The sequence below is a fragment of the Spermophilus citellus genome (assembly GCF_964194105.1).
Source record: "Spermophilus citellus genome assembly, chromosome: 9".
NCBI lineage: Eukaryota > Metazoa > Chordata > Mammalia > Rodentia > Sciuridae > Spermophilus > Spermophilus citellus.
The window spans coordinates 24,802,757-24,815,738 of record NC_138191.1 but is presented as its reverse complement, the minus strand read 5'-3'; the positions used below and the strand labels follow the sequence as shown (position 1 = coordinate 24,815,738).

The 12,982-nt window shown below is 51.7% G+C and overlaps 1 protein-coding gene across 1 annotated transcript; it reads left to right on the top strand.

Annotated features, from left to right (window-relative positions):
- Window positions 1-1,000: 1,000 nt before the first annotated feature.
- LOC308655463 (chymosin-like) lies at window positions 1,001-12,570 on the top strand (the record flags this gene model as incomplete). Its single annotated transcript, XM_081305579.1, has 9 exons — window positions 1,001-1,062; window positions 3,761-3,911; window positions 4,918-5,035; window positions 5,804-5,922; window positions 8,082-8,281; window positions 9,675-9,788; window positions 10,666-10,810; window positions 11,525-11,623; window positions 12,430-12,570. The coding sequence occupies 9 exons, from the start codon at window positions 1,001-1,003 to the stop codon at window positions 12,568-12,570; spliced, it is 1,149 nt and encodes a 382-aa protein (XP_081161705.1).
- Window positions 12,571-12,982: the final 412 nt, after the last annotated feature.

Genomic DNA, 12,982 nt, shown 5'->3' with positions numbered 1-12,982 from the left:
CCTGATTGGTTAGTTTGCAGCCCCCTGTCAGCCCTGGGGTATGAACTTCTCCACCAGTTTCATGGCTACAGTCCTTTGTCTCTCTCTGGCTGAGAGACTCTCTGGTCTGGGCTCTGGAAAATTCTGCTTGACACAACCTCCTGCCTGTGTGCTTCTCCTTGCATCCCTGGGTGGGACTTCAAGGAGTCTTGGCCAACCCTGTGCCCTACGCCCGACTATCAATTTCACATCCCCTCCCTCCTTACATGTGGGACCCGTCCACCTTTCCAGTTCAATCCTCCCCAGTTCTTCCCATTGCACATGTGACCTGGCATTTATCTCTTACCTCTCATCACCCATCTCATGTGGTGCCAAGGGCCCATGTCCTTAGGGATGCACAAGCCTCTGCCCTCTCCTTAAGACTGTGCTCTAAGGGAACCTGGAGCTCGTCTTCTCTGTGCTCTGAACCCCCAGACCCACTCACTGGGGTGACAGGTGGAGCTAGCAGCCTTTGCCTCAGAGGCCACTTTGGGACCAGCCTGAACCCCTCCTAGAAAAATGGGTCAGGAGTCCTGAGCCAGGAGATTTCTGGACAGGGCAGCCTTCCACCTTCACTGCAGTCAAGCCCAGGGAGGGGAGGAAGGTGGAGCCTGTTGAGAACCGGACTCTTACAAAGCACAAGGTGGACATGGAACAGGTTCCTGGTAGCAGCCCCGCCTGTACGGACACCCAAGTCCAGCTTGGAGGGGAAACAAGGTCAGATGGGCCAGTGTGGACATTTCCCAGCCTGAGGATCAAGCCGGTGTTCCCTTCACCTTTGAAGTCCCCCGGGTGGAGGACTTTGTGGCCATTATCATTGTGGGTCTTAGGTAGTCTGGGTACGATCTCACTATGTTTGTGGAGTGGTCTGAGGTCGAGGGCTGACTCTGAAGTTTGGGCATCCATCCAGAGGGAACCCCGTTTCTCTATAAAGGCTTTAAGGATGGGCACTGGCTGGATTGATGGCCACCCATGGTCCAGGATGAGGTGCCTCGTGGTGCTCCTTGCAGTCCTGGCTCTCTCCCAGGGCAGCAGTGTCACCAGGTGAATATGAGACCCTGCGAAGGGCATCCCAGGCGTTCTCTGGGTGGGGTGCCCCTGGACTTCCAGCCATTTGTTGCTCTGGGGAGTCTTGGGGGAGGGCGCTGTTGGCTCTGGGATAGTCACTTCTGTGGGTCTCGCCTTTGCATGTTCCCGCCAATGTGTCCCTTAGATCAAGGAGTCAGATGGGCCACCCTGGGAGATGAGGGCATAGCTTCTGGAGTCACACCGTCTGGCATTCAATCCCCAGCTCTGTGACCACTGGGATTCTCTGTGCCTCAGTTTCCTCATCTGTTATAAAATTAAGTAGTACTGTCCATCTAATAGGGCTGTTATGAGGATCACATGACCTGATATTTTTTTAAATGTTTTAGTGTCAGACACACTGTAAAAGGTTATATATATGCATTCATTAAACAAAACCAAGTTCTCTCGACTATGAAGTCCTCTGAGGGTGGACTTCAAGTTCAGGTCCCCTTCAAAAATAATAGCTGATAATTTATTGGGCTCTTAGCTATGAGATGCCGGGCACTTAACCTTTACCTATACCATTACTAATCATAATAGCTTAGGCAGGAACTGTTGTTCAGGGAGAGAGGGAGGGAGGGTCCTTGAGCTGCCCAAGATCATGTCGTTAGCTAGTAACAGCAGAGCCAGAGCTTGGTTCCAGGTGGCCTGCACCCTTGCTGTGACATCACAATATCTTCAGGTGCTGGAGTTTGAGTCCTGTCACAGGGACTGAGCACAGGAAAGCCTGAGTCCCTCCCTGGGGAAGCTGGATGCCTGAAAAGGAACCAAGATGCCTAATCAGGGTGCTTTCAACCAGTCAGTGCCTTTCATGGTAGTTCTAAAAATGAAGTCCCTGTCCCTGAGGGTGCTGGTAGTCCCAGCCCAGGGCCAGAGACAGAGCTATAGCTGGGGACTCCCTGGTGACTGGAGCCTCCAGAGAGGGCCGCCATCCTGGTTCAGCACCAGGGGGGGTGTGCTGCCTTCTGACTGCTGACTTCTGTCTTGGAGAAAAAGCTCTCTGAGGCCTTGAGCTGGGAGAGGTCCACTCAGCAGGAGCTCAGCTTCTTACTGGGGGAGTCATCAGGCATTTAGCAATTAAATCCAGAGCCAGTCAGAAACTTGGAGCTGGAGCCAAGCATGGGGACATAGGAAAGGTACCTATGGGGCTGGCCTCTGGAGCTCAGTCCAGCCCCATTCCTTGTATGTGTGAGTCCTTTTCTATCACCTGAGACAAAGGCGAGAAACATCTTGTGGACCTTTCATTTCAAAGTCAGGTCCTAGCAGCAGTCAGGTCTGAGAGCCAGGAGCGAGGGCCCCAAAGAGGAGCCCATCATTCACCCATCCATATGGGTGCATCCGTGTGGTGACTTGGGATATGAACGATCTGAGAAAATCCATTCTCTTTGTGAGTCTGAAAATTGATGCCAATTTATTGCTCCCAAAGTAGTTTTGAATCTGTAGTCTCAGGCTGTCCTTTAAACCAGCCCCTTCCCTGCCCCCAGAGGAGAGCCACATAGTTTCTTAGAGGTGGAAGGGACCATAGGACTCTCCAAGCTCTACTGTCTACAGGTCTACAGGAGAGGTCAGGTAAAGTCACCTGGTTGGCCAATGGCAGGATTAGAACAGTAGCTGGAAAGAAAGGAGTTAAACTTTTTTATTTTTTATTTATTTATTTTTTTTATAGAGGAGGGACCTGAAGTTCAGAGGGCTTTGGGGAGTCATCAATATGATGCTCAGAGAGATTTGGAGACTCTCTGAGGATGAACTTTGCAGGGCTTTGAGGAGTTGCCACAGCGAATCTTAGGTTTGGGGAAGCCACCAGGCGAAGCTCAGAGCGGTCAGGGAACCTCCCAAATTGTCATGAACAGGTCAGAGCCAGGTCTAGAATATGTTTCTGCTGTTTTGCCCTCTTGATGATTTCTTCTCTGAGGACTTAATTCCATCATCCAGCACTTAAACTGGATCAAGAGGTCCCTAGGGTCCCAGCCCTGTGCTGAGAAATGCTGTAAAGAAATTTCAACCCAGATTAGGATAGAAGCTACCCAGAGAGTGGAGAGAAGGGGTTAGCAGAGGGCCAGAACATTGGCAGGATGGGGGAGACACAGTTTTCCATTATAGATTGTGAGTTCCTGGAGGGTTGAGTTTCTATCCTTTTTGCTATCATTTTCCCCTGAGCCCTGTACAGTGTCTTGCACATAGTAGGTACACAGCAAAAGAGTTTGGTGCCTGAATGAGTGATAGTATACCTAGATCTTTCAAACATTGCGTTGGAAAACTCCTTGGTGAGTTATAAAATAAATCTTTAGTGAGTCTCCACTATTAAAAAGATAAAAGGAATAGGAAATATCATTCTCTGCATTTAGTAAGGTTGGGTGTTGATCTGTGATATAAAATTTTATGTATATATATATATATTTTAAAATGTTGTTGTATTTTCTTATACCTTTATTTTATTTACTTATTTATTTTTATGTGGTGCTGAGGATCAAACGCAGTTCGATCACTCTATCACTGAGCCACAATCACAACCCCTATAAAATATATTTCTTACTTTGGGTTAGAATTAAAAAAAAAATAATGTTTGGCCTCAGTCAATGGATTGGTGATCAGAGGCTGGACGGGGAACAGCAGTGTGGGGGTAGTTTACAGAGTCCAGGGCCTCCCTCCTCATAGATTTTCTCTACCTCCTCAGGATCCCTCTGCACAAAGGGAAATCACTAAGGAGCACCCTGCAGGATCTTGGTCTCCTGGAGGACTTTCTGAAGAAACACCAGTATGAGTTCATCAGGAAGAACTCCAACGTTGGGAAAGTGGCCCAGGAACCACTGGCCAACTACCTAGATGTGAGTGAGTCAAACCAGCCATGAATTCTTGCTCCTTTGGTACCTGCCTCCCTGGGGCTTTCCTTCCTTTAGGAACAGTGGAACCCATGGGTTGTGGAAGCCATATTCCCGCCCTCAGTAGCTCCACAGTGGGTCACCAACCTGGCATAGGCAACCATCTGGACTTTAGGGTTCCAATGTCTCTGCTGGAAGGGTCTGAGCTCAGATGACCTTCATCATACAACAATCCCTCCAGGGCACATGATCTGTTCCTGAGCTGACCTCAGGCTTGCCCTCCCAGCCCAGGAAGCCATGTCTTAGTCTGGACTCAGCAGGAATGGGGACAGCTGGTGCAGCTGGTGCCCACTGAAGAATGGCTGGCCTAGGACGTGGGCGCCATCTTCCTTTCCTTCCTACCTAGGACCCAGGTGGAAACATTCCTTGTGCCCTCTTCCATTCTGAAGCTTGTGTCTCTCTCTCTGTTACTCTTGGCAGTAAACAACCAGATTTTTCCTCTTTTGTGCTCTAATTTCCATATCTAGGTCATCGTCACCTTTCTCTGCCCCCAGCCTTGGCTCTGAAACATGGAGAGGGCTGGTAAGGGCAGGAGGGACCGGGTAGCATGGGTTAGGACTCAGGTCCCAGCTTATGCAGCTGACGCCCCATCTCTGTGTCCAGCTCCTTCCTGCCTGGAAGGTGGCCAGGTGTCCTTCCTGGACAGGTGGCCCTGTGCCTGTTCCAGGCAGGATTTCAGTCCTGGTTCGAGGTCTGCTTCTGAGGTTGATTTAGCAGTGTTAGTAGGGGTGGTGAGAGGACCAGGCCATGAGTGGCTGGGGGTGGGAGCACCTGTCGGGGCTTGAGATGAAGAACCCTCCCCAGAATCCTCCTTCTGTTTCCTCTTTCCTGACCTCCCAGGTCTCTGAGCAGAAAGCACAGGGCCTATAAACCTGAACATGCTTCCTGCCCAGCATTGACCCTCCCCTCCCTCACTGTCCCCTGCCTCTGATCCAGAGCTGTCTGTCCTCAGAGTCAGTACTTTGGAAAGATCTATATTGGGACCCCACTTCAGGAGTTCACCGTGGTGTTTGACACGGGCTCTTCAGACTTCTGGGTGCCCTCCCTCTCCTGCAACAGTGAAGCCTGCAGTAAGTGACCTTCCGGCTCTGCCTCAGCCCACACTCAGATCCACTCAGTGGTCAGGGTGGCGGGGAGGGGTGGCTTGAGGTGGAGAGCAAACTGGACGTCCCCAGTCTTCTAGTTAGGTCCCATCTCCTTGCTCAGTCCTGCTAGCTGGCCACAGACTAGGAACGTTTGAAAATCGTGGGTCTTATGTATAAAATCACCAACTGGAAATGAATTAGGGAAACCCATATGTTGTTGCTTTGTCCCTACCGGGAGCCAAGGTCAGCCACTTAACTTGCTGGATCCTCCACTGTCCTTTCTATATAATGGAGCTGTGATGTTCCAGGGTGATAGGAAAATACTGAGAGTGTCTATTATCAATGAAAAGCAAACTTTGACGTATGTTAGGCACTTTCTTCCTGGTAGTCCTGCCAGGTGGGTACTCTTTTTAAATCCTCATTTCACAGAAGAGGAAACCAAGTTTTGGAGAGGAACAGGGACGTGGCTAAGATTACTCAGCTGGTGCAAGTAAAATATCCATGGGAACATAGAGTGGAAGCTATACAGAGAGCACCGGGACCAGAGCTGGGTCTAGTAGCAAAGGAATATTTTCTTTACTTAGATGTGGGGCCAAGACTATAGAAAGAAGAAGCTGCTCATTTTTAAAAGAGAGAATGACCAGTACTGAGACTGTCTTCCTATAGGAATATGGCAAGGGGTCAGCCATGGCTGGCACTGTCAAGAGGCGAAAAGATCCTGAGAACCCCACTAACCCTGGGTCTGTGTTCCAGAAAACCATCACCGCTTTGACCCGACCAAGTCCTCTACCTTCCAGAACCTCAGCAAGCCCCTGTTGGTCCTGTATGCCACGGGCATCGTGCTGGGCTTTCTGGGCTACGACACTGTCACTGTAAGTGGGGCTCAGATGGGCTGCACCTGCTTGGGTGCCAAGGAACCTTTAGTGTGATGATCACTGGGAGGCTCCGTGTTGAGGATTCTGAGAGGGATTTTAGCCCCCCGCCAGTTCTGGGGTATCTTATTTCCTCCCTCCTTTCCTTTCTGCGTCAGCCCTCACTCAGAGCCCCACCTGAGAGCCTTCTGCAGGTCCAGGTTCCCACCTCCTCAGTCCTGTTCAAGTGTCCTCAACAGGGCTGAGCATTCTGAGCTTATGCCACTTACTCTGCAGTCTATTATACCCCACATACACCCTTGCGAAGGCTGGACCGCCTCTGCCACCCTCCCCTCTCAGCTTAAGGCATACTTTCCCCAAATCGCCTCATGTATTTCTGCTCTATGTCACTTTATCAATGGCATCTATCTCACCATCATATAAAGTGACAAACTGCCTATTGTCCTACCCTGATTTATTTGTCCTCAGACAGGCTCATTGCCATCTGACATGTTCTGTATTACTTTTTTTTTTTTTTTTTTTTGGTACCGGGGATTAAACATAGTGGCACTTAACCACGGAGCTACATCCCCATCCCTTTTAAAAAATATATTTTATTTTGAGACAGGGTCTTGCTAAATTACTTAGGGCCTTGCCAAGTTGCTGAGGCTGACTTGGAATTCAGAATCCTCCTGCCTCAGCCTCCTGAGCCCCTGGGATCAGAGAACCACCGCACTGGCTTTATATTATTACTTCTTTTAAAAATGTGTTTCTCCCACTGGAATGTGAGATCCCCCCAGGGCAGGTACTTTTCTTGTCCATTGTTACCTCCTCAGGGACCTGGCACATTGGGGACTCTCAATGACCCTTTGTTGATTGAAAGAATGAATTGGTTTAGAATGGTTATCGAATTACTTTTGGAACTGAAGAGGGATGGAGGGCCTGTCCCCTCCCCCCATGCTTACAGTCCAGTGGGGGAGACAAGGGACACTTAAGTCAGACTTTGAACAGTGCTGAATGACATGAAGCGAATGAACCTGGGAAGTAGGAAGAGAGGTGCTTTGGGGGTTGAGGACAGAGATCTAGAGGACATGGTGGCCTGTGCAAGCTAGAACCCAAATGATGCAGTTCCAGAGGCCGGGCCCGAGAAGATTCAGGGGGACGTTGTAGCAGAGGGAGCAGCAAGTCCAGACCCTGGGAGGGGAGGACTGGGAGCTCCGAGGAAGAGAAGGACCGGCCAGGGAAGGGAGATGAGATGCAAGGAGCAGGAACAGAGCTGGAGGGGACCCTGGAATGGAGGTTTCATGCTGAGCCTTATTGGATGGACACTTGTAACAAGCGTGGCATGACCTGACTTCCATTTTTAAAGACGGCTTTGGCTGCCTCTTATGGAGGATAGGTTATAAGGGGTCAGAGTGGAGGCAGAAGGTCTAGTCCCAGCCTTGTCCAAGCTAGTGACAGTGATGGCTCAGGGTAGGCTGGTGGACACATTGGCTATTCAGGAAATAAGCATATTAGGAAGACTTTTTGGAGTTAATGCTTCCTCAGCATAGTACCATGAAATGTTCAGCAAGCGAACCCAGGGAATGGTCGACAAACGTTCAACCTTAGTGCAATTTAGGCTGAGTGCTGCCTTGAGGTGACGGTGGTGTTTTCCATTTGTCAGATAAGAGGGTTGAGGTTCAGAAAGGTACTTGCTCAAGGTCACGGTCAGCACATGACAGAATAGGGACCCAGACTGGGTCTTGGAGATGCAAGATGCATCTTGTTCTTTCTTTGCATGGTGGTATCTCCCCAGCTCTTCCTTGGGGGATGAAAGCCCAGGCACAGCTGACAGGGGACCGCAGGCCTGCAGAGGGCCTTGGGCCATGCTCATCCTACCCCCTTCCTTGGGCTCAACCCCAACATTGGCATTGGTTTCTGCACCTGGCTCTGCCTCCTTTCTTCCCCAGCTTCCTGCCTCATCAGACCAGTTCTTCCAAACCACAGCACAAAGTGCAGAAAAAGGAATTTTTATTTCTTAAGATCAAATAGCTCATGCCTTATAAGAAGGAAAGAAACCCAGTGAAGCTGAAGCCCTGACACCAGCTTGTGACCCAGACTGGCTGCCCCCATCCTGGGACTTTTCAGTCTCTGGCCTCAGGGACTCCCTGGTGAAGGTCACAATGACTTTCTTGCAGGTCTCTGACCTTGTGGACCCCCATCAGACGGTGGGCCTGAGCACTCAGGAGCCTGGCGACATCTTTACCTATTCTGAATTCGATGGGATTCTGGGGCTGGCCTATCCTGCCCTTGCCTCTGAGGGCTCAGTGCCCGTGTTTGATAACATGATCAACAGGCACCTGCTGGCCCAAGACTTGTTCTCAGTTTACATGAGCAGGTAGGAGCTGTGTCCAGCTGGGGTCTGACTGATGGCCTGGTAAGAGCTATCTGTTGAAGCCAGTGTCCACACCCTGGACACAGGCATTAGCACCCAAGCAAGCCCTCTCCTGGTTTCCTGATCCATCCAACCTCGGTCCAAGGGCACCAATAGAATCATTTATACAGTCAGATTTCACCAGGTCAAAGGGAACTTTGATTGGCTTTTAGAAAACAAAGGCTGATCCCATCTCGACCTATGAGCTTTGAACAACTTTCTTCCCAAGTGACGGGACTTCAGAAATCATTTGTTCATGTCATTGAGATTCACAGGCTTTGAGAGCTGACTCCAAAGGAGTCCCACCTTTCCCTTTCACTAGGGAGGAAACAGGTCTGGGGAGGGACAGTCATATGGGAGCTGTGCCTGAGCCAGACCTGGAATTTGGGGCACCTGCTCCCAGGCCAGTGTTCCTGCTCCCTGTGATGATCCAGCTCAACTTGGCCCAGGATGGGTGGCAGCTGGAAGAGAAGGAGGTCACCTCCAGGAGAAGGGGCGGGGTGGCTGAGGCCAGGTGAACCAGGCAAAGGGTAAATTGGTGCAGTCCATTCCATTCACGAGTTCCTCCATGAACTCAATACACCTGTCCCGGGCCCTTCTATGTGCAGCGGCTGAGCTGGGAGATGGGCCCCCATCAGCAAACGAGACGAGCTAGGGGAAAAGGCACACAGTTTCACACACATTGGAACCAAACAACTATGAGAAGGTCTGCTGGGAGGTTTGAGTGTAGTCAGTGGCTTTGCAACACCTGGGAAGTCTATCCTGTCGAAGCGTGTGTGTGCGGGTGTGGTGCATGTGTGTGTGTGTGTGTGTGTGTGTGTGTGTGTGTGTGTGTGTGTAGGATGGGGCAAACTTTGCTGAGGGGTATGGGGGGTTATCAGGAGAGAGACAGAGGGATAGCACATTTTAGGCAGCGGGGACAGCGTGCACTAGGCCTTGGGTGAGAGGGTCTTGATGGATTCTGGGAAGCAAGAGCAGCATGGGAAGCAGGTAAGAGTGTTCCTCACCATGGGTGAGACAGTAACCCAGAAGGAACAGAGGGGATTTGGGCTTGGGTGCAGGTATAAGAGGACAGCTGGGAACACCTGAGCAGAGAAGAGGCCAGCAGCCCTCCTGCCTGTGTGGTGGGCCACTACTTCCCCTCCCTCAGTGATGCTGTGCTCTGGGCTCCAGGTGCTGCCTGAACTCAGGGCTGGGCGCTCCAATGAGAAAGGGTGCTGTGGCTGACATCAGCACAAACCCCGGCCAGCGGGGAGGAGTGAGGGGCAGGGGGTGTTCATCACTTCTGCCTCAGGGGTGGCTGGGGCACACGCCTCACCACACCTCACTGTGCCTTGGTGCCTTGCCTTGGTTCCAGGACTGGCCAGGGGAGCATGCTCACGCTGGGGGCCATAGACACATCCTACTACGTGGGCTCTCTGGACTGGGTGCCCGTGACCCTGCAGCAGTACTGGCAGTTTGATGTGGACAGGTGGGTGAGCAGAGCCTGCCTTGGCCCCAACCAGATGCTGACTCTGGGTTGGGGAGTGGGGTCCTGGGTGTCAGGCCACAAGGTTCTGAGAAAGACTACAGCATGGTCATGTCCATAGGATTCCGAAGTGGACGTTCTGAGGCCAGTGACTTCTGTCAGTGGTAACGCTGCACATTCACCGGCTTTCTTCATAAGACGATCTGTGTTTATTGAGCATGTCCTACTTGCTAGGCACAGTGCTGAGCAATTGTATGACACCGTCTCATTTATTCCCCACTAAAATCTTATAAAGTGGGTGCCATTATTATCCCTATTTTAAAAATTTATTATTATTATTATTATCATTATTATTTGTGGTGCTGGGGATGAACCCAGGGCCTTGTGCATGCTAGGCAAGTGCTCTACCACTGAGTTACACCCCAGTCCTTGTTGTCCCCATGCCTTGAGGACATCAAGGCTAGGGTTATTTATATGCCCATTTTACAGATGAGAAGCCTGGGTACACAAAAACTGGGCAACTTGCCCGAGTCATTCTATAAATGGCAGAAAGAAAACTTGAAGCCAGATCTTTAGGTAGCTAGTACAGTCCTCATTTGACCCCTTAATGCACTAGAATTGGTTGTTTTATTGACATTTCTGACCCATAGAAGGAGGGCAGTCCTCAATTTGACCAGTAAATTGGGAGAAAATGGTTTCAGGTGTTTCTTCTGAGCTCAGGGAGTTTTATGGGCTCTGGGAAGGGGCTCAAAGGAAGGAGCCCAGGGGTGGTTGGGGCTCTTCTACCTGCTTCTGGAGTCTGGCAGGCAGGTGGGAAGGACCCCCGGAGGGAGGGCTGGAAGAAGGATGTGCCCCAAGGTCCTCCTGGTTACTCTCCTAGGATCACCATCAGTGGTGTGGCGGTGGCCTGTGATGGTGGCTGCCAGGCCATTCTGGACACGGGCACGTCCCTGCTGGCCGGGCCTACCCACGACATCCTCAAGATCCAGCAGGCCATCGGAGCCACACGTGGCCAGTATGGCCAGGTAAGGTCAGGCCCTCATCCCACCTCCTGAGGCCCCTGAAATAGGGGCCCCTTTCACAGGAAAGAAATGATAAAGGGAAGCGGTGAGGGAGCCTGGGTCCCCACGGTGGCTGGGGATTCCTGGGTCCCCACGGTGGCTGGGGATTCCTGGGTCCCCACGGTGGCTGGGGATTCCTGGGTCCCCACGGTGGCTGGGGATTCCTGGGTCCCCACGGTGGCTGGGGATTCCTGGGTCCCCACGGTGGCTGGGGATTCCTGGGTCCCCATCGTGGCTGTGGGAGCCCCCACTTTGTGTGGCAGCTGTGATCTGGCTCCTGGTACTCTGGGAGGCTGTGCTTTCCTTCCTTGCGGACATTGGCTGGGTCCCCTTGGTCCCCAAGCACCAGTGTATCCTGTCTCTGTCTGCTGGCCAAGAGCTCCCAGGGTCCTCATGCACTCTGGCTGGGCCTACAGGGGAAGACACAGAGGCAAGCCCCTCCTTGTCCCAAGTTGGGGTCTGTCCCTGATGTGTTGACAGTTGGTCCCCTCAGTGTGACTCTTTGAGGACCATGTCATGGGATCAGGGTCTCATTCTGAGAGTCTCCTATGGTCTGAGAACGCAGGGTCCCCTCTCTACCTTGTGGCTCACATGGTGCCAAGGAGGGTGTTCTGTGCTGTCAACGTGGGTGCCTCTTACAGTCGGATACCAACCTTCTCCCTTCCCGTGATTCTTTAGTTTATCATCAACTGCTGGAGCCTGAGCAGCATGCCCACTGTTGTCTTTGAGATCCACGGAAGAAAGTATTCATTGCCACCCTTAGCGTATACCATCCAGGTAGGATTCTGGAGACGATGTCCTGGCTCCACTTAGCACCCCTCTTCCTCCTCCCCTTTCTCCTCCTTGTCCTCTTCCTTGTCCTCCTCTTCCTCCTCTCTCCCCCTTTTGGGCTCTGGCTCTGGTGACAGGAAGTAGCATGGACCAGATGGAGAATCCAGTCTTGCTGGATCTGGAGCGGTCCCTTTTGATTGGGGCCATGCATCCTGGGGCCTCATTTGTGGCCACTACAGCCTCAAATGGGAGAAATGGGGGACAGGAAGGACAGAGTACTGAGGCTTGAGGGGAGGGTAGATGGAACAAGCACCCATGGGAACCTCCATCCCCTGCTTAAGCCTCTAAGCCCTGGGGACCTAGAGCTCTGACCAGAGTTTCTTTAGGGAGCCTGGACTTTTGGAGCCTTTTTGAGGACTGCTGGCCTCAGCTTTGATCTGATCAAAGTGCCCCAAATGCATGCCACAGGCCCCCAGGCCAGCTCTGACTGATCACCAGGGCAGTGAGTTCTGAGAGCCAGAAGGCAGGAGGCTGGAGGGGACAGGAGGGGATATGGAGCCCAGTGCAGGGGACTGGGGCTCCGTGCTCCAGGATTTCACCAGATCATCTTGGACGAAGTCACTTCAGTTTTTAAATCTTGACTTTTTTCATCTGTTGAGTGAGGTGAATCTGATAGTTGTTTGTCTGGGAAAATGATTTCAAGGATGAAATGGAATAATACAGAGTAACTGTGGGGTGAGGCAGATAAACACCTTTCATGAGGCTCTGCGAATGGTGCTGGAACCACTTCATCTCCGTCCTGTCTCTCTCAGGGCCAGGACTTCTGCTACAGTGGCTTCCAGGAGAACAGTAACTCCCCGCTGTGGGTCCTGGGGACCATCTTTGTCCGGGAGTATTACAGTGTCTTTGACAGAACCCATAACCGCGTGGGGCTGGCCAAGGCTGTCTATTGAACACTGACCACAGACCACATTTTCCCCAAACACACACATGCACAAATACAAGTATACGCACACACATGCGCGTGCGCGCACATAGATCAGGATTTCTCACAGACGGTTTCCAATAAACACTTTTTTTGCAAAGTCTGCTTTCCCTTGTTCTCACTGGGGCTGACCCTGCACTGATATAGGGGTGGGTTTGTGACTTCCATGGGCAGGACTGGGGCCACGTGTGTTGGGAAGGCCGAGGACACAGTCGGTGGGTGGAGACTTTCAGGAAGAGATTGGCTATTTCAGGCTCAGTTCAGAGAAGACCAGTTATGTTATCTTGTCCTCCTGGTCTAGATCTTTCTGGAAAAAGGGTACCAGAGGGAGAGAGGCAGGAGCATGGCGGGTGGCAGGCTGTGTAGAGAGCACTTGGCCC